At 43.0% G+C, this 21,539-nt stretch overlaps 1 protein-coding gene across 3 annotated transcripts in view; it reads left to right on the top strand.

The window, feature by feature from the left end:
* Positions 1–21,539, top strand: part of AP3B1 (adaptor related protein complex 3 subunit beta 1) — a 339,716-nt gene that overhangs the window by 96,069 nt on the left and 222,108 nt on the right. For all 3 annotated transcript variants that reach the window (XR_013346132.1, XM_077816999.1, XM_077816998.1), the window contains exon 6: positions 4,356–4,422. Coding sequence is in view for 2 of the 3 variants with exons in the window: in XM_077816999.1 (XP_077673125.1) it covers positions 4,356–4,422 (67 nt within the window). In the remaining variant the exon portion in view is untranslated. The remainder of the gene's footprint in view (positions 1–4,355; positions 4,423–21,539) is intronic.

Here is a 21,539-nt window from a genome sequence, read left to right on the forward strand (position 1 = left end):
AAAACAAACAAACCCTCTCCTCCCAAAACACCCTTCAGTTTCTACATGAGTATAGAGCGACTGATCAGACAACCTACAGATCCCTTTTTCCTTTGTTGCCTCCCCCACTTCCCCCCAAGAAGAGTCTTGAATGGGATAATCTAGGACCAAAGTATCCCATCCAGTTGCAGACTGTTCCAACCCTGCTCCCTTCTGTCTTCTTTCAGGGACCCCTCTCATGAGAGTTGGTTGAAACAATAGGTAGACTCCCTGCTACAACTGGGAGCAGTGGAAAAAGTGCACTTTAGTATTCAAAGGAAAGGGTTTCACTTGTTTCTTCTTTGGAATTAAGGAAATTGAACACCCGTCCTTGACCTTTGATGTCTCAACGTATTTGTTCATTGTGTTAAATTCTGTATTGTCCCCCTAATTTCCATACCACCTTCCCTGGATTCTGTGGAATGGCTCACAACTCTCAACGGTCAAAATGCATCCTTTCACATCTCCATCCATCTGGTACACAGGAAGTACCCATGGTTTCTGGTATGAGCACTAAGGAGTCCTGCCTTCCAGTCTCTCAGCAGCTCCTCGGGTCTTCACCAAATTCCTGATCAAACTGGCTGTACATCTTTGGAGGTGAGACAAACAAGTTTATCCTATCTAAGAACTGGCTGGCTTTGGGAAAATCCCCACAGCAGATAACTGACTGAATTCATTTGATATTCCACCTATTGGCTTCGCTAGGCCTAAAAGTCAACAAAGTCCACTCTGACCTCCAACTGGAACTATAGAATTCACCAGGACAGTGTCAGATTTCACATTGGCCGTAACATACTTACGTCAGCAATGATTCTAAATGATAATCGATTAGACGGCTCCAGATGCATCGCAAAACACTAGTGAGGATGTACTTGAACTCCTAGGATACATTTATGCATGCATCTATGTCTCACAGCAAGCCAGACTTGACCTTGAGGCTCTGCAAAGATGGTTGAGATCAGTATATCTACCAAACAGATCCAGCATAGTCCTCCTTGGTCATTATTCCTTCAGAATTCCTATCCTCACTAAATTGCTAGGCAGAACCACAGCATTTCCTTTCCTCTGTCTCTCCCTACCAAGACCTTAGTGATGGATGCCTCCACTCAAGGAAGGGGAGCCCATTTTGATCGTCAAGATTCAAGGACTACGGTTGGCACAGGAGGCCATCCTGTATATAGATGTCCTGGTGTTCAGGGCCATACTGTTAGCATGCAAGGCTTTCTTACTCCTTCTATGAGTCCTCATTGTTCAAGTTCTGACAGACAACACTACTGTGATTCACTCCAACAGGCAGGTAGTGGGGAGAGATCCTCCCTACTCCGTCAAAAGTGACACATTTTCTAAACTGGTGCCTGCTTCATCACATTAGATCAGGAACTCTCCGCCTACTTGATCTACAAAACACCCTACTGGATCAACTTAGCAGGGACATTTCAGAGAACTATGAAAGGTCCTTCATGATTCAGTCCTCCCATGACATCTTGCTTAGGTGGTGATTCCTGATAGCGGGCCTCCTTTCTACCCTACTTAGCAACAAATGCTGGACATCTTGCTCCAAAGGCGTGTCAAGCCTGGGTTTGCTGATGTCCTCTTTTCTACTTGCTATGGGCACAGAGACTGTTCTGCGCCTTCCCATCGATTTCTTTTGATACCCAGTATCCTCAGGAAACTAAAATGGGATGAAGGCACTGTGGTCATGATAGCCCCTACATGGCCAGGCATTTTTTGTTTTTCTCCCAGGTGAATCTGTCAGCCTGTCCACCAATCACCTTAATCACTTTTCACTGACATAATTTCCAAGAAGCAAGGCTGGATTTTGCACCTGTACTCTGCATTTGTTATACTTGACAGCCTGGATGCTGGTTAGATGACTTATTAGAGGGGAGCTGCTGCTTTATAATTCTAAAACATTGTCAAAAATCAGAAAACTGTCCACCAAAATGACTTAAAGAACTGAATGGAAGAGGTTTTCTGACTTGGTGGCTCAGCAGCAGCTCTTTCATTGACAACCTCAGTCTTGGTTATTCTGAACTACTTACTTAACCTGAAGCAATCTGGACTTTGTCAGTTCAATCATGGTACATTTAGCAGCGCTCTCTGCAAATTACCCTCCAGTTTGGGGTTAAATTTCAAATCTCATGGCTTCAAGGTTTTCGAAGAGCCTCACTCATATCTTCCGCCTGTTAGAGATCCTCTTCCCACTCCCCCCTACCCCCCTCACCTTTCTGGAACATCAACATAGTTCTCACTGGCTTAATGGGACTCTTGCTCCCCTTTTGAGCCCATGGCAACCTGCTTTCTTTCTCAGCTATCAATGAAAACAGCCTTTTTGATGGTTGTTACTTCCACCAGGAGAGTGAAAGGAATTCAGGCCTTTCCTGCTGATCCCCTTTATGCCCTATTTCAAAAAGACCAAGGTCACTCTTAAGCCTCACACCAAGTTACTTCCTAAGGTAGGACAGGATTTCCACCTTAATCAATCCATCCACCTTCCAGTTTTTTTGAAACCTCATTCCATCCAACATGAAATAAAACTTCATACCCTAGACATGATGCTTTTATTTAGATTGTGTCTGTCTGACTGTGGCTTCTGCAGAAAGGATTTAGTGGGTTTTTTGTTGTATTGAGACTGGGTATCAGATAGCTAAGAAGGAGCCTTTGGCTCTCCTTAGAACTCATTCCACTAGGGGCTTAGGTAGCCACCACTGCTTGCTTAGGTAATATACCCGTATCTGAAATATGTAGAGATGTTGCCTGGAGCATGGTTCATTTACTTACTACTACTTATTCCTCCGTATAGGCTTTCATATTTGATGCCAACTTTTGTTAAGGCTGTCCTGCAGTCACTCTTCAAGTAGGACCTCTCTTTCCACCTCCAGGCTTGAAACAACTTCTTCAGTCACAGAGAGTAGAATCTGTAAGGACAATCACTCAGAGAGCATGGTGTCTTACCTTGAAGAATCCAGTTGCTGTATAGTGTCTTGTCCACACAGATTCTGCTTACCTGATGATTAGCAGCCCTATCCATGTGGGATTCTTATTGGTAAAGGAAGTGAGTGGTAATTGGGGATCTCCTGCCCCTTATGCCCTTGGCTAAGATGATTGGAAGGGTAGGTGGAGTGCAGACACAGCCCTGGAGGTGGACACTCTTATTAAAAAATAAAAATCTGATGATGTGTGCATGGGATGCATGCACACCTAGAATAGGATCTTTGTGGACAATACTGTAGGGTAAATAACAATACTTTTCAAAATAAAGGAATGGTACTGAGAACAGACAAAAATCTAATTTGTCAGCATTTAATTCCTGTGCTCTAGTTAATTTCTACTGTAAACCCCTGCTTATTTCTGCCATGTAATGTCAGCTTTAAAGAACCTGAAATTGTTTTCAGTCTTCGTAGCAAAACCTTTTATTTATCTGATAAGAATCAGTTTTTGTTTAGTTCATAAGTGTTATCTTGTTCTTATTCCATTATGTCAACTCAGTCCATGAGAGTTTTGCCCCTAAGTCTTTGAAGATGAAAGATATGGATCACTTTGAAAGGGTTTTCAGATATTTAAGTAATTACTTTCCAAAATGTATGACAGTGCCTTCTTTCAATGTCTTTTCCCTTGGGAAGTGGACAGTTGAAGCTGACATGCTTGCTTGTGTTCTCCTATCTTAACAATTTAAGGCTGCAGTAAATCTCAGATGTGTGCGTATACATGGCATCGTAACTCATGTTCATATTTTCCTTCTCTGAAATATAACACTTATCTTCCCTATGCCTATTCATATAGAACTTTGAACTTGAGGTCTGTATTTCCTAGTAATCCCCATAACAACTCAGAGTAATGCTCTGTTGAATATAGCTTTTTTAAAAACTAGATTCCAGGACTCTAACCTGTTACTGGTCAGACTAATGGAACAAGCAGTTTTCAAAATTCTGATCTTTACTGATGAAGGGGGTTAGAAAATTTTTTTTTATTAAACAGAAAACTAACCCTCCAAATCCTCCAACCCTGTTCTGAATGTTTGTGTGTTTCGTGTTTTTTGTGAGTTGGGGTGCCTGCTTAGTTCCAGAATAGTGAACTGTCTGAATGCTGTAACGGAAATTAATGTGAACTATTCTTTGCCATTTTATGTTTCACACACTCCTCTGCATCTTTCTCCTTCCCCACAATACCATGTGTTTGATTTGAAAATAATTTCACTTTCCCCTTGTTTGTTTCCTTCCCCTCCTTGCTAAGCCTAGCTTATCTTTGTTTCAAGTGTAAATCTGACCATAAAATGTTAAAGGAATATATTTTAAAAATGAAAAAAACCTATCCTTTGCCTTGTTTCTGTTTTTTAGTCTTGATCCAGAGCAAAAAGAAATGTTAATTGAAGTGATAGAAAAACTTCTGAAAGATAAAAGTACGGTAAGTAACACAAATGAGTGTAATTTTTAAGAGTATAATTGTACTGGTCACACTCTTTCAGCAGCAAACCTACTTAATGGTTGCCATTACATACCATTAAATTTGAACTATGCAACATAGCTGACTATCTTAATTTTAGCATTTCCTAGCTTACAGATGCTTGAATTTGCAACCTTACTGTTGTTTTATGTGAAATTACATTGTATTTAAGAAATGTTGTTATATTCTTAAAGTCTGCATTGTTATGCTTCCACACAAGGTGGCAGAAAGGAGTTTGACATGAAGTTTTAACTTTGGCATTTTCTGGCTTTTGCGTGCTTCATCATACCACCTTAGTGTTCATAAGAGCTTTGGTTTAATATTGCCACAGGGTTTCTTTCTTTTTTAAAAGAATACTATTGAGAAGGTAATAAAATAAAATACGGAAATTCACTCTTTAGGACTCCAAAGCGCTGTTGTCATGTGGGACGTCAGGGAAGAGAGGCGGGAGAAGCACAGACAGTGTAAATACAATAGTTTGGAACTATTTGGCTAGACACCACCAGAATGCCCTGATCCATGCATTTTAAAAACCCCATTGAAGGGAGTTGTTATCTTGCAAATTGTGGCCCTAATTTGGGATATCATTTAAGTCCTTGCTGAAAGTTCAGCCACTTAGGTATTGCCCTGATTTAGAGCAGTCTGTTGCACCACGTATCTAAGGCCCTGATTCAGGAAAACATGTAAGTGTGTACTTGAAGATACATGTGAGTATAGCCATTGACTTTTGCAGGACTACTTGCCTGCTTAAAGTTAAGCATGTGCAAAAATACTTTCCTGGTTTGGGACCTCAGTTAGCCATGAAAGCATTCTCAAGAAAACGAACTTAGCGTATGAGCTTTCTACCACTTTATTTTCAAAAGTGCACTCTCTCAAATTAAAACAAATTTTCACAGCGAGGACTTTTATTTATATGCTAAAATGAATGTTTAGACCCCTTCTAGTTGTTTTGCTTGTACAAATGTTCTAAAAAAAATAGTAGTCTCCTTGAAAAATTGTTCAACTGTTCTTCATCAAACATTTTTTAAAAAATTCCCCTTTAAGGACAGACAGTTGTGTGTGTGTCTAGTCTTTATGTTGGCAATTCCTGACTTGTGGATATTTAATTTTGCAGGCTTCATGTTTTTGTAATGTAGCTTTTGTAGGGATTTTCTTGTTGTGTGGGGTTTTTTGTTCTTCGTATTTTTAAAGAAGGAAAAAATCCAAAAAAGTACCTTTATTTATATAGACAACATGGCTAAATGCCACTAGAAAGACAAAAATTATTTCGGTTTGTCTCCCAGAACACTACAGATGTTGTGTGGCCTGCTCATAAAGAGGTCAGTGACACAAGATTTCTACTGCTTTGTATAGAAAACTTTTCTCTGGAGATCATGCCATCCTTTGAGTATATATTTATGATAACACTGAAGGACACCAAGACTCCTTAGACAGTATTGTAATTAGACACCTGCGGTGTGCCAACTCATGTGGGTTCATGGGCTTCGGAGCTGTTTAATTGCTGTGTAGATGTTCCGGTGTGAGCTGTAGTTTGAGTTCTGGGACCCTCCCACTTCGCACAGTCTTAGAGCCAAGGCTCCAGCCTGAGCCTGAACGTCTACACTGCAATTAAAAAGCCCCTTGGCCCAAGTCAGCTGGCATGGGCCGGCTGCAAGTTTTAATGAGTCAGGGCTAACTACATCCTAATTTGACTAGATACAGAAGTGCTGTTTAGCTGTCCAATACCTAGAATACTGAGCGAGAACAGTCAAAATACTATTTTTAAAAATATTTTGGTATAGTTTAAAATATTGTGATCCTCTGTGCACTTGTTACAATTCTTAAATGTTCATAACTGCAAATTGAAACAGTATTTTGATCAGAACACTGAAGCTTATCCACTTCCATTGCTACAGAAAACTGGCTGCTCACCAACTAGACATGAACCCATTGTCTGCAGGCAGGGCTGTCGTGTTGTTTCTATCTTCCCTGCTGGTGTAGCCCTCTGAAATAATACAAGCCACAGATCTTCTCCCTGCCCTGCTTTGCCTATCCCAGTTGCCAGCATGTTTAACTAGTCTCCATACTCACCTGAAGGAGCTGAGTGTTCAGTTTGCAGCAACAGTAAAACAGGACTTACTTCCTATTCTTTAATCTTCCCCTACACCTCTTCAGCAGCTGAGGCACTTCTGGGTCTGGCCCCCAGTTGCTTTATCTTAGGGGCAGTAGAAATAGGACTTTTTGTTCACCTGACACATGAGAAAGTTCCGTTGTTTCTCTTCTATGCCCTACCCATATTAATCCAGGACTGTTTGTGCATGTGACATTGGGGACAAACAAATCCTTGCCTGCCTCCCTCACCATGGCTGGTATTTGCTCTGATCCTTGTCCTGCCCTCCTTTCTCTGTCAATCAAGGATTTCAGGGGTAAGGTGGTTTGGTCCTCCACCTCCCCAGCATTAAGGGCCCATGCTGTTGTTCTCCTCTTCCTGTAGCTACGAAAAAGCAGCTTCACTGCTGCCTCCTGCCTTTCTTGGAGCTATGACCCTCTGCTAGGAAGTTGGAAAGGGAGATGTCTAGGTTTCTCTCATGGCATCTACAGGGATCTCAGGAGCATGTTCTGGACTATTTTCAAACTTAATTTTAAAATCTGGTCTATCCTTAATTCAGCAAGTTGCTCTTGATCCATTAGTGTAAGATTCTTAGCATTTTCCATTTCAGGGGAACTCCAGGGCTCTTAGACCCAGTCAAAATGTTCTATATGGGTTGAAGGAAAATATGAGCTGAATTTTTGTTCCAGACTTTTCAAATGCTCAAATGACATTGACCAAAATTCTGCCAGCAGGATCTGCGATGTTTGCCAGGTGTAACATTTCTGTGGTGCCTCTTGCTACTTTTCATGCCAGAGGGTTAACTTATATCTAAACCTATGCGGTGTATCCTTGCAGGAGAGAAGATTCTTGTTTCTACTTTGCATTTTCCTGTTCAATTTATTGAGGTGGTGGAATATATCAGCCAGGTAGGCAAGTTTTGCATACCATTCCACATCAGAGATCAAGTTCACGTATATGGATTCCTCTGAAGTTGAGAACGTTTTTAACTCCTCCCTCAGCTCATACAAACATGAGTGAACTTTCGCACAGGAATGCCACTGTATTTGTGAGCAAAAGTAAACTCTGATGTTTTGCTCCCATTTCCTCAAACAGCGAGAAAAGAAGACATTTTAAGGACCGTGATTTTATTAAGTTCAATATCTTTACCGCTAACACTAAAGCTCTACTGGCAGTGTTTTGGCCACGAGAGCTTCACATTGCAGGAAACAGTGGGTCTCCAGCACATCTGGTCTTTGTTCTTTGACCTTACTTAAAACCCCTTCACTTTGCCAATCTAGGAGGCAGCCCCATCTGTGCAAACACTAAGACAATTTTTCCAGTGCAATTCTCCCTCCTCAAGGAAGGCCATTGTCACCCTGAAGATTTCCTCTCCAGTCGTATGACTTGGCGGCAGTTTGCAAAATAAAACCTTTTTCTTTTCTGCTGTCTCCGTCAACTTACCTGATTTTTAGCCGAGAGTTGAGCCTGACCACTGATACCTGTTGATTCATCAAGCTGTGGTGCAAATTTTCCTCTAGGTTGATTTTTTTTCTCGGAGCAGAGTTTCAGTGTCAGCTGATGTCATCAATGTGGTGTCTTATTGTATTATCTGAAACGGGAACTTTTGCAACTTCATTGACTGCATTTGCGCCTAACATTACTCTCACCGTTTCTTTGTGTGCTGGTAAAATTAACATCTCTGCAATTGTATGCAGCCTTTTTTGCCTTCACTACAAGGTCAGCAACCAAGTAGCTTGCTTCCAGTGCTTTATCAGAAGCACAGTGACAGTCTTTCATCATTTGTGCTTCTTTTTCATTCTGATCCTTCAAACGCTTGAAACAATATTTATCCTTCTTGGCAAGGGACTTGTGTTTACTTGTAAAGTGTCGGTTTAACTTACTTGGCACCATTGCATGATTTGAGAGTTTCTACTACACTTGATACATTGTGGAAGAAAGCAAGATGGTTCACCTGTAAACAAAAATCCTCATCGCAAGTGACTCTCAGTAGCATTGGCTCACTACCTCAACTTTCTTATGTTCATGTTAAGCTTCCTCACTGAAAATACATGTGGAAGCACCAGAATCTTTTCTTCAAATATTTATTTGTCCCTTTTTTGAGTCTTCAGTTCAAAATTCACCACTAACTTAATGGCTGATAAGAAAATATGGCTACCACATGAACAGCAAGGTCATTTGAGTGTAGCATGATGTAAAGTCAGTCTCATGCACGTTCACACAAAGAGCAACAGCACAAAGTGCCATCTTCCAACAATCTAAGATTTGTATGGGTAGTCCTTCAATTCTTATTCAAGCTGATTCAAATTCAACCTCAAGATCAAACGGCTGTCACCTGAAGTGGAATGGACATGCAATCACTTGAAGAAGAAGAAATGGTTACTAACCTGTTCCCTAACTACTACTGTTTGAGAGAGGTCCCTATGGGTGCACCACTCCAGGTGATGGTGCGTCTCTGTGCCTTTGCTTGGAGAGTTTTAGCAGCAGTGCCTGTACGGTCATGAATGCATTGTGCCTGCTTTGCACGCTGTTGGCACTTCATCAAGCGTATGTGCAACTGAGACCCCTCAGTTCCTTCGCAACTGTCCCTGGCCTGAGATGGAGTTCAGCAGTCCCTTTGAAAACCTTTGTTTCTACTGTCTCTTGATAAATTTAGATCAATTAGTGAGTGATGATAGGTTAAGTTTCAGTTATTAGTGTTACTTCCCATACAAAAAATATAATTTATTTATCCTTCCTTTTGTACAGCTAGTATTAAGTTAGAGAAACGCCTGGTTCACCAGGATTTAAAAGATGCACAACATACAGAGAGACGATGCCTGTGTCAGATGGACGCACTCAATGTGTTCGTTGCCTTGGGGAAGTTCATATTCCTCAGAAATGTGCCCATTGTGACAAACTGAAAGGTAGGGCATGCAGAGATAGAGACCTGAGGCTGAAACTCATTTCAATGGAAAAGTCATTAAGACCAGCCTCTGACCCAGGGCAGGAAACCTCTTCCTGGCATAGGTCATTGGTCTCTTCACCACGAAGGTTCCCGAAGACCAGAAAATGTGCAAAAAAAAAAAACCCAAAACCAAAAAAACTTCACTACATAAAGAGCAGACCAGCAGAAAACAGTTGCTGACCAAATTGATCTCATTTGGTGCTGGCCACACCATGACTCAAGACGTGTGACACTCTGGGCACCTCTGGGACTGCCCATGTGGAGGCTGCTACTTGAACCCAGCGCTCTGGTGAGGAGTCCAAGGCTTCTAGGCTGCCTATCTCCATCATGGCACTGTCAACAGCACTAAAGGAGACAGTACCTATAACTGCTCCTATTACGGTGCTGCAGCCTAATGCTGCTAGTGCAACAGTGCCGACACAAACTGCCCTGTCACCAGCTCAGCACACCACACTCCCAAAGCAATCGGCACCTCACTCTTCGGCACTGAGGCTCTTGGCACTACACCACTTTCTGTATCAGAAAGATCTGTTATCATAGACAATTAGGGTTGGAAGAGACCTCAGGAGGTCATCTAGTCCAACCCCCTGCTCAAAGCAGGACCAACACCAACTAAATCATCCCAGGCAGGGCTTTGTCAAGCTGGGCCTTCAAAACCTCGAAGGATGGAGATTCCACCACCTCCCTAGGTAACCCATTCCAGTGCTTCACCGCCCTCCTAGTGAAATAGTTTTTCGTACTATCCAACCCACTGCAGCTTGAGACCATTGCTCCTTGTTCTTTCATCTGCCACCACTTTGAACAGCCTTGCTCTCCATCCTCTTTGGACCCCCCTTCAGGTAGTTGAAGGCTGCTATCAAATCCCCCCTCACTCTTCTCTTCTGCAGACTAAATAAGCGCAGTTCCCTCAGCCTCTCCTCGTAAGTCATATGCTCCAGCCCCCTAATCATTTCTGTTGCCCTCCCCTGGACTCTCTCCAATTTGTCCACATCCTTTCTGTAGTGGGGGGCCAAAAACTGGACACAATACTCCCAGATGTGGCCTCACCAGTGCTGAGAGGAATAGAGGGGAATAATCACTTCCCTCAATCTGCTGGCAATGCTCCTACTAATGCAGCCCAACATGCCATAAGCCTTCTTGGCAACAAGGGCGCACTGTTGACTCGTATCCAGCTTCTCGTCCCCTGTAATCCCCAGGTCCTTTTCTGCAGAACTGCCGCTTAGCTAGTCGGTCCCCAGCCTGTAGCAGTGCATGGGATTCTTCCGTCTTAAATGGACGGACTCTGCACTTGTCCTTGTTGAACCTCATCCAATTTCTTTTGGCCCAATCCTCCAATTTGTGTAGGGACCCTATCCCTACCCTTCAGCTTATCTACCTCTCTCCCCAGGTTAAAGTCATCCATGAACTTGCTGAGAATGCAATCCATCCCATCGTCCAGATCATGACTGAAGATGTAGAACAAAACTGGCCCCAGGACCGACCCCTGGGGCACTCTGCTTGATACCAGCTGCCAATTAGACATCGAGCTGTTGATCACTACCTGTTGAGCCAGCTTTCTATCCACCTTACAGTCCATTCACCCAATCCATACTTTTTTAACTTGGTCTCCTCAATTCTGGAGTCCCTCTTTTGGGCACCAATGTCTCTCTGGGGCCAGTGGTACCGGAGCAACAGCTATCTTTGATAGCACCACAGGTGTTGAGTGATGAAGATGAGGAGGCTGAAGGAGTATTCTCCCCTAACTATTCCTCTCTGATCAGAACACCTGTGGCAGCTGGGCCACTACGATCACAGTCCACATATGGGCACAGCATGCCACCATGGTATGGTTACCCCATGGTATGGTTACCATGCCCTTCCTTGGTCACTGGCCATACCGGGATCCCTCATGGTCTTACCGAAGGCACTACAGCAGGCACTCCAGCCCACATAGGGAAGACACCGGAGCTACACCTCCACCCTTGGAGACCATCGTTACAGAGACCAGGGATGAACCCATGGCAGAGCAGGAAGAGGACACTGCTCCTGACATCTCGCCAGCCAACAATAATTCATCCTCCTCACCGGATGTGGCAATTATGCCTCCGCTCTAAATCATCACAGATAACTTTACCCACTTCCAAAATTTATTCAAAAGAGTGGCCAGTGAGTTCAAGATGGCTCTGGAGGAAGTGCCGGAAACTCAGGATGAACTAACGGATATCTCACAGACATCTTCCCTATCAAAGATAACCCCATTGATTGGCAATGCTATCACGGAATCTGCCAACATGGTATGGCAAACTCTGGCTACCATACCTCCAACCTGTAAAAGGACTGACAAAGTATTATGTTCTCTCGAAGGGATCAGAATTTTTATTCACACACCCAGCACCCAACTCGCTGGTAGTGGAAGCGGCCAACTAGAGAGGCAAACACCACCCCTTTTGGTCCATGCCCTGTGATAAGGATAGTAAAAGGTTGGACCTATTCGACCTCAAAGTATGTTCTTCCTCCACGCTTCAATTCAGAGTGGTAAATTAGTTGTCAAATACGGTCTCAAACTGTGGAAAGTTTATGGAATTTATTAACAAGATTCCAGAGGAAAAGAGAACAATTTAGATTGTCGGTCTTAAAAGGCCAAATGACTGCACGCACAGCTCTACAGGCCTCACTTGACGTTGCTGACATGGCTGCTAGGTCCACCACTACAGCTGTGGTCATGCGACGAGCCTTGTGGTTTACGTCCTTAGCATTCCCACAGGAAATACAGAATACAATCAAAGACCTCCCCTTCAATGTTATACCAATAAAATAAAAACCAGCAGGATCTTATTAAAGGGAAAAGGCAAAATAACACATTTATTGCGAATACAGAAAGAATCATAGTAAGCAGTTAGTTAGAGCTATAACATTCCATTCAATTTCATATTTATTCACACATTCATTCATACACACACACACACACACACAGAGGTTCTGCAAGGTTGTTATCATAGTTACCAGCCTTAGAGTTGCTCATGCCAAGCCACTGGCCAGTTGGCCTGGACATGAGGAGGGAGCAGGGCCTTCCTTGTCAGATGCTCATCTGATGCTCCTGGAAGTTGGTTTGCAGAATCAGACCCCAAAGTTCTCACTTTCTAGAGTCCATTTTTATAGGAATTTCTTCCTATGCCAATCTATGGGAATTGCTTCATCATGCTGTTGCTGAATCAATCAGCAGATGGCACATTCCTGACGGCTCCGTGCTGCTAGATGTTATCTTGTTCTTTGGTTCTCCCATTCTTGAGGCTGTTGGGTGGATTCCAGTCTGCCCTCCGGGGGTCCTCTGGTTATTTCCACTTGACGCCTTTTTCAGCCAATGGACACTAGATTCTTAGGCTGGCACCTCCCTGATCATTCAGTTGTTATCCACAACAAGCATCCATCCACATACATCCTCTTATCTCTATTTTAATCACAATTGTTAACAAAGCAAGATGAATACAACAAAAGGGCCGGGAGTCTCTGGGTGCTGTTTCTGTTGTTACGGAGTATTGCTTTGAGTCCCTCTCTGTGTGAGTAGTTGTTATTACAAAGAATTTGCTTTGAGAACGGACTATAGAATGTACAGAATGTACTAACACAATTAGCAGCTTGCAAGTTTCACACATAAAGGGAGAGAAACAGTACCAAAAACCAAGAGACCTCTTAATTAGTAATACCCTGGGATTTAAACTATGGGGAATCAAACTCATTTGTGATTTTAATACAGAACTTATTTAATATGATCCAACATCAACAAAGAGAAATTGTTTGCAGCCAGAACCAATGAGGTACTGCACGCTATGAAGGATTCGTGGGCAACTCTCCGGTCCCTTGGCATTCATACACCTGACACAAAAAGGAAACAATTTAGGTATCAACCATACCAGAGAAATAGATACTCAACATATACACAGCAACACTGGAGGACTTACGAACAACGACGACAACCAAGACAGAGAGACCACAATGATACCGACTCCACCAGCAGCGGCATCTCATGCGCTTCCTCTAAACAAAAAATTTGAAGACTTGGTTGAGGGTCTCAAAGACCTTTCCCAGATTCCAGTGTTTATGCCATCCATCTATTTGAAGACTGTTTGCTCCTATTCTATCTGAAATGGGCTGCCATTAGCATGGACAAATGGGCCCTTGAAGTCATCTGTACTGGCTATACCATTTTTTTCCTGTTTATATGCCCCATCCCAGCCTCCCTATCCCTCTTCGGGGACCCCTCTCATGAACATTTGCTACACCAAGAGATAGATAATCTCCTCCAATTAGGGGTAGTGGAAACTGTTCCGATGCAACACGGGGAAGGGGTTTTTTCCTACTACTTTTTAACACACAAGAAAAATGTAGGGTAGTGACCTATCCTGGATCTTAGGCGACTGAACAAGTTTGTGAGAAAGCAATGGCTCAAGATGGTCACCTTAACAACAACAATACCAGTGCTGGAGCAGGGGAATTGTTTTTCATCCCTTGACTTGCAGGATGCTTATTTTCATGTTATGATACACCCTGCCTTTTAGGCAGGGTGTATCATAACATGAATGATTGATTGCTTCCAGAGTCTGGGTCTACAAATAAACTAAAAGAAATCAACAATAGAACCAGTTCAACCATTAGAATTCATCGGTGCTTACCTCCGCTCAGTGGCAGTGAAAGTGTCACTTCCACAAGACCAATTCCACATGATAAAGACACTCACATCTGCAGTGCGGAACAGCCTACATATTACAGACCATGCATGCCTACAACTTCTGGGCCGGATGGCAGCATGCAGGTTTGTGGTCAAATATGTGCACTTACACATGCGCTGTCTGCAAGGATGGCTAGGAACTGTCTACAGACCAAACAAGCACAGGTTAAACATACTATTAATGATGTCCCTCCCAAGGTAAATGATTTGCAAACTTCTTGGATTCAACCGCACAACTTATGCTTGGGGATCCCATTTACACAAGATCCTCCAACACAGATGATCACAGTGGATGCCTCCCTCATGGGGTGGGGAGCACACATGCAATGTCGCACTATTCAGGGGTTTTGGTCCACAGCCGAGACAAAGCTACACATAAACCTGCTAGAACTCCATGCTGTCTGCAGTGCCTGCCTCCACTTCCTACCGTTCATAAGAAACCAAAACGTAAGAGTAATGACCAACAACATTGCTTGCATGTTTTACATAAATAGGCAAAGGGGAGTCCGATCACACTCATTATGCACCAAGGCTATGAGCCTCTGGAATTGGTGCATCCAACACAATATCCACTTCTCTGCTTCCTACTTGCCTGGATACCTACACCATGGCAGATGAACTCAGCAGATGTTTTTCCCCATGAATGGGAATTGAACGACACAATACAGAAATATATATTCCAAAAATGGGGCCGCCCACAAATAAACCTATTTGCTACAGCCTGCAACACCAAGTGTCTGAGATTGCTTTCCCAGACCTGCTCTGGAGCAGAATCAATGAGGGATGCATTCCTGATCAGCAGGGAGACATAAGTTGGGATGCCCATTTGTTGGAAGAAGTCATTATCATAATGCAGAGCTGCAATCTTATGAGCGTGTTGAGGGCAGTGCAGGCAGTCCATTTCTTCCCATGGCCCATGAAACAGGGACGAACAGATGGATCCACAGATTCCATGTCCAGAAGGAACCACTATGACCAGAATTCTGACCTGACGCCCTCCTTCTCTTCCCCTCCTGTTCTTCCCCTCCTGCTTGTCCCACAGGCTATAGCATTTCTGACTGAAGCTAGAGAAAAGCTTATCTTTTAAAAAAGTTATCTGGTCTTGATTTAAAGGTTCCAGGCAATGATGAATCTACCACCTCCCCTGGTAAGATGTTATTGTGTTTAATTACTCTCACAGCTGCCAAGTTGTCTTATTTTAATATTGACTTTATCTGATGTCTACTTCCAGCCATTGGATCTTGTTCTGCCTTTGTCAGAAAAGTTGAAAACCCCGTCATTATCAGATATCTTTTCCAAATGCAATTACCTACACACAGGCCTTGTCTACACTACTGGGGTAAATCTACCTAAGTCACACTACTCCAGCTACATGTATAACGTAGCTGGAGTTGACGTAGCTTAGGTCAACTAACGGTGGTGTCTATACTGTGCTGCATCGACAGGAGGCACTCTCCCATTTGCTTACCTTACTCCTCTTGTTCTGGTGGAGTACTGGAGTCGTCCTGAGAGCGCTCCACAATCAATTTAGCGGGTCTTCACTATCTACCTTCACTAGACCCACGAAATTGACTCCTGCTGCATCAGTCGCAACAGCCTCTATCCCTGGTAAGTGTAGACATGGCCACAGTGATCAAGTCACCTCTTGGCTGTCTTTTTGATACATTGAATAAGTTGATCTCTTTAAGCTCACATTGTAAGGCTTGTTTTCCAGCCCTGCATCATTTGTCATCCTTCTTTGAATTCGCTCTAGTATTTCCACTTACTACTTATAGTTTGGCACCAGAACAGGGCACTGTATTCTAGTAGCAGTTTTACTAATGCTATATACAGAGGCAAGATCACTTTCCTACTTCTTCTTGACATTTCCCGTTATACACATCCAAGAATCTCAATGGCCTTTTTTGCCACAGCATTGCACTGAGAGCTCATATTGAGGTGGTCATCCATGATGATCTGTAAATCCTCCTCTGAATCACTGCTTTAAGGGACAGTCTCTTCCATCCTGTAGATATAACCTGAGTTCTTGGTATGTATTGCCTTGCATTTTGCTGTATTAAAATGTATTTGTTGGATTTTGACCATTTAACCAAGTGATTCAGGAACAGTAACCTATCCTCTTCATTCTTTAGTACTGCACTAGTCTTGTATCATATGCAGACTTTACCATCTTTTTATATCATCATCTATTCTGGTTCCTTGATAAAATACTAAATAGCACCGAAGTTGGGGAAGGACCCCACTGGAAACAACCCTGCTTATTGATCTCTCTCCATTAATTACATTTTCTGTCTGCTAGATACTTAAACTACCCCATCATTGGACTATCTGAATGCTTCATAATCTTTCATATATTTATCCTCACAAGACCCATTTTACAGATGGGAAACTGAGGTACAAAGAGGCTAAGTGATTTACCCAAGGTCACATAAGTTGGTAGTGGAGCGTGGAATTGAACTCTGGTTGTCATGACTGGGTTGTGGGTGGTCAGACCTAGTGGTCAGAGTGGAAGTTCGGAGTTGGGCAAAGTTTCATACTGGAGAGTCAGAGCCTGAGACAGGCCAGAGGACAAACCAGGAGTCCAACATCAGGAGGCAGGGCAGTGTCAGAAGCTGGAATCTGGGATCTCTCATGCGCAGGGTCTGAAGTGAGACAGGCTGGCAGTCTGTATTGTTGCTTAGACTACTCCTTGTTATGGTTTCCTGTCATAAATACTGGTGCCAGCCAGTTAGTGGGCTGCAAGGAGCTGCCACTCAGGTCCTGCTGGACAGTACTTCCTGCTGGGCCCAGCCTCACAGAGTCTTCCCATAGGAATCCAGCCTAAGCCTCCTCTGGTGATCTGGAGGCATCAGTGGCCCACAACACCTAAGGTCCCAGGTTCTAGCCCTGCAGTTTCTTACAGTAGGCTAGGACACTAACTGTGGGACCATCCTTCTCTCTTATTGAGAGTTTTAATCCATCTAATGTGTGCCTTGTTAATTCCATATTATACAAGAGTGTTAATCAAAACGTTATATAGTACGAAGTCAAGTGCCTTGCAGAAATCCAAATACTCTATATCAACACAGTTACCATTATCAATCAGACCTGTAAAAGTTTAATACCTACCTTACATGAAACCATGCTGACTGGCATTAATTATGTTTTTAGCTTCTAATTCTTTGTTGATAGACATGAATTGACCATTCCATTATTTTACCAGAAATTATCAGGCTAATCTGTCTGCAGTTTCCTGTGTTGTCCTTTTTATCCTTTTTAAATATTGGGACTACTTTGGTAGTTGTCCAGTCCTTTTGAAATTTTCCCAGGTTTCAAAGATTTGTTAAAAATTAATATTAGTGGTTCAGAGAGCTCCTCAGCTATTCTTTAAACACTTTCGGATGTAAGTTATATGGACCTGTTGATCAGAAAATGTTTCATTTTATTAGCTGTTGCCTCTCATCCTTTGTTACAGATAGTAAACTTGCTTTTCTGTCCACAGCATCATATGGCATGGATACATAATCCTACTTGGTTCCAGATACATAACGGTAGTATCTGTTGAACATTTTTGCTTTTTCTACATCACTACCTACTACTTTACCATCTGCATCTAGCAATTGACCTAGGGTTTTCTTTCTTCTTCCCAATATGTTGCAAAAATGTGTCCTTTTTTTGTTTAACCCTATTAGCTGCTGATATGTCATTCATTCCTTTGGTTTCCCTTATCAGTCACCTACACTTTTAATTTGTAATTTATGTTCATTGCCATGTACTTCCCCAGTCTTCCATCCTTTGTATGTAATGTGGAGGTGTGGGGGGGATGTGTGCAGGGGCGTTTTATCACTGCTTCCTGATCTGCTTTAAAACAGGATGACTTCTTACTAAGCTTAACTTTTTTGTGTGTCTGTGGAATTGTGGCTTTCTGGGCATTCTGTAGGATAAACTATAACACATTCATTAACATGTCCCACTTTCTCTTAAATGTTCTCATGCAGTTATTCCTTTAAACTTTGGAAAATTGGCCCTTTGAATGTTCCAAATGTACATATTACTGTTTGGTGCAATTTTGTATTTGCGCAAGATAAATGTAAGCAGATCATAATCACTAGTATGTAGGCAACTGCTAACATTTAGGTCAGTGACTAATTTTTCTTTGTCAGAATAAGGACCATTATTGAGTAACATCATGTTGGGTGCAGAACTCAGTGTTAAGAAATTATCAACTCTTCCTTTTAGAAACTTTAAGGAAGCTTTGTTACTGACTGCATGAGAGATCCACCAAATGTCCCTCAAGTTGAAGTCACCCAGGAGAATGCACTTTCTTCCTACACATTATGGACAGATGTTTAGTGAGATTAAGGAGGTCTGTAACAGATCCCCAACAGTACCCCATCTTCAGTTTTACTAGTTAGTTTACTAGTTACTTTAATCCATAAGCATGCAAGATCCTGTGATTCTGAATAGTCTATGATTCTAACAGGTAAGGGTGTGTATGATGTAAAGTGCCACTCCATCCCATTTTCCCCCATTCTATCCTTACGGAAGAAACTGTAACCATTAATTTTAATCTTTCATTCACAAGACCCGTCCCATCAAGTCTCTGTAATACCAGCCATCTCATATTTCTTATACATGAGCATCTATACAACTCCTCTTGTTTATTATCTAGATCCTTAGCATTTATATAGACAATATAAAATGTATTTCTTACATGCTCCTGAATGCTTGGGTTTGGTGTATGTATACCCTCATAAAGCTTTTTACATATTTGGGTGTTTGTACTATGAATACCTGGTTATTAAACTTCAGCTGTGTGGTACCTTATGAAGGTTCTATTACTGTGAGTTTTGGATGAGTGTGTTACTCGTGAGTGGCAAAACAGCTCGTTATGCAGCTCATCCCAAATAGTTGCAAATAAAATCTTCGTATTGTGCCACTTCTGTTCTGTGCTCTGCACACTTTTTCTAGAAACACTGTCAAATGTATCTTTTTCTAAATGAACATCTGAGGAGGAAGGATGAAATTTCTTTAGCAGTCTTTTAAATTTATTTTTTAAATGCTGCTTAGAGCTGTAGATTGTCACAACCTCTGTCCTCTCCCTTGGGATTACATCCTATAATCTTTTCTAGCCACAAAGGATTGCTGGATTGGGTCATGTTTTTAAGAGGGGAGTTATAAAAGTGGTGGGGTCTGGGTAAGGGTTCTGGTGCATCAGTTCCTCTCTTCTGTTTTTGCTGTGCTCTTCTCCAGGGTAGTAGTACTTACATAATGAGGACCTGTGAGGTCAAGGCAGCTGGCTCCTAATCACACTTAAGCAATGCTTTCCTAGAGCAGAGCCATGGTCAGATTTAAACAGAGGCTCAATATGGAAGGCAAACTACTTTGGAGTAAGTAGGTAGCGCAGAATGTGTTTGTTTTTTTTGGGAGGAGAGAAGTACTGGAGATGATATTGAAAAAGGGTAAAAAGTTCCTCCCCTTATGAAAAAAGTCTATAGATTTTCCTAAGAATGAACCCTATAAGTCTATAGAACTTGAGAGAGATAGTTTATCACCTGTTGGAATTCTAGGGAATGGATAAAATTTATTTAGTTCTATGGGATGGTATAAAAGGCCATTGGAAGGGTTATTTTTTTGTTTCTTTCCCATAAGCATTCCTGTTACCATGCTTCCCTCTCTGGGATTACTTTGGCCATGTCCAGACTGAAATTTTTAAAGTAGCATTTGTTCCGGCATACAGCTGCCAACATTACAATTTCACTTGAACCTGTGCACGCTTGCCTGCATTTGTCACTGCAATATGTTCTCACAGCAGGTGGTTATAATTGACATAATGCACTACACTGTGGATAGGCATCCCACTGTTTGCCATGCCACTGTCTGATGCATTCCCTTGTGGGACATTTTTGAAATGTATTATGGGATATCAGCACTCCTGTTAGGACTTCCATCCCATAATACTCTTCTCTTTTCACACCATTTTTTAAAAATTGCCATAGTTCCTCCATTACATCTTTTAATCTATTTACCATTCTGCTGGCAGAAGCATGGATGCTGAACAGGTCTGCAGAGTTCTTGTGTTTTCTAGAGATAGGGCACCTGATCGTTAAGTATTTGTGGAACTTCATCAACTATCACAGCTGATGGTGAGGTAGCAGTGAAAATGGATACTGAGGAGGGACAGGTGATGCAGACTTTGCATACAAATCACCATGTGCTACAGGTATTCATTTACTGGAAGAACAAAGTGGAGCGGTGCTTCTGGGCTTGTAAAAGAAGCATCTAGTGGTGGGATTGGATTGTGATTCAAGTTGGGAATGATAAGCAGTGGGTGCAGAACTTTCAGATGTGGAAGGATGCATCTTGGAGTTGTGTCCGTGAATTGCACTAATCCTCCAGAGCACAGATGCCAAAATGAATTGACAGTGGAGAAAAACTGGTTATGATTATGCTCTGGAAGCTCGCAACCTCAGATTGTTATGATCAGTGTTCAGTCAGTCTGGCATTAGAAAATCTAGTGTGTGGTGGTCATCCAGGTGTGCAAGTCCAGTAAGCATGTCCTGCTGCACAGGATTGTGAATCTGGGCAATGTGCAAGAAATAAGAGGAGTTTGATTCAGTGAGCTTCCCACACTGATGGGGTGATTGATGGGATGCTGTGATTGGGTGTGCACCCTGTCCCAGCCCTGATAGGGTTAACAGGGGCCTGAGAGGACAATTAGGTCGCCTGATACCACCTGAGAGAAGGAGGGGCAGGGTTAATTGAGAGTGAAGCCCAGCTGTGTAAGAAGCTGAGCGCAGAAGGGGTTTATGGGGGAAGGAGGCTGCAGTTACTCTGTGGCAGGGGTGGGCAAACTTTTTGGCCCATCGGGGTTGAGAAACTGTATGGAGGGCCGAGTAGGGAAGGCTGTGCTTCCCCAAACAGCCTGGCCCCTATCTGCCCCCTCCCACTTCCCACCCCCCGACTGTCCCCCTCAGAACACCCGACCCATCCAACCCCCCGTGCTCCATGTCCCCTAACCGCCGCCCCCGCTTCCTATCCCCCGAATTCCCCGATCTCTATCCACACCCCCATCCCCTAACACTCCCCAGGACCTATGCCCCAGCCACCCTCCCCGCTCCACTCTCCGCCCCCTTATCATGCTGTTCAGAGTAGCAGGAGCTCACAGCTCCACTGCCCAACTGGAGCAGCGGGCCAGAGCGCTGGCGGTGCGGCATGCTGAGGCTGTGGGGGAGGGGAGACAGCAGGGAAAGGGCCGGGGACTGGCTAGCCTCCCTGGCCAGGAGCTCAGTGGCCGGGCAGGACGGTCCCATGGGCCGTAGTTTGCCCACCTCTGCTCTATAGGATGAGGGTGGTCA

The sequence above is a fragment of the Eretmochelys imbricata genome, chromosome 5, assembly GCF_965152235.1.
Source record: "Eretmochelys imbricata isolate rEreImb1 chromosome 5, rEreImb1.hap1, whole genome shotgun sequence".
In the NCBI taxonomy this organism is placed as follows: Eukaryota; Metazoa; Chordata; order Testudines; family Cheloniidae; genus Eretmochelys; species Eretmochelys imbricata.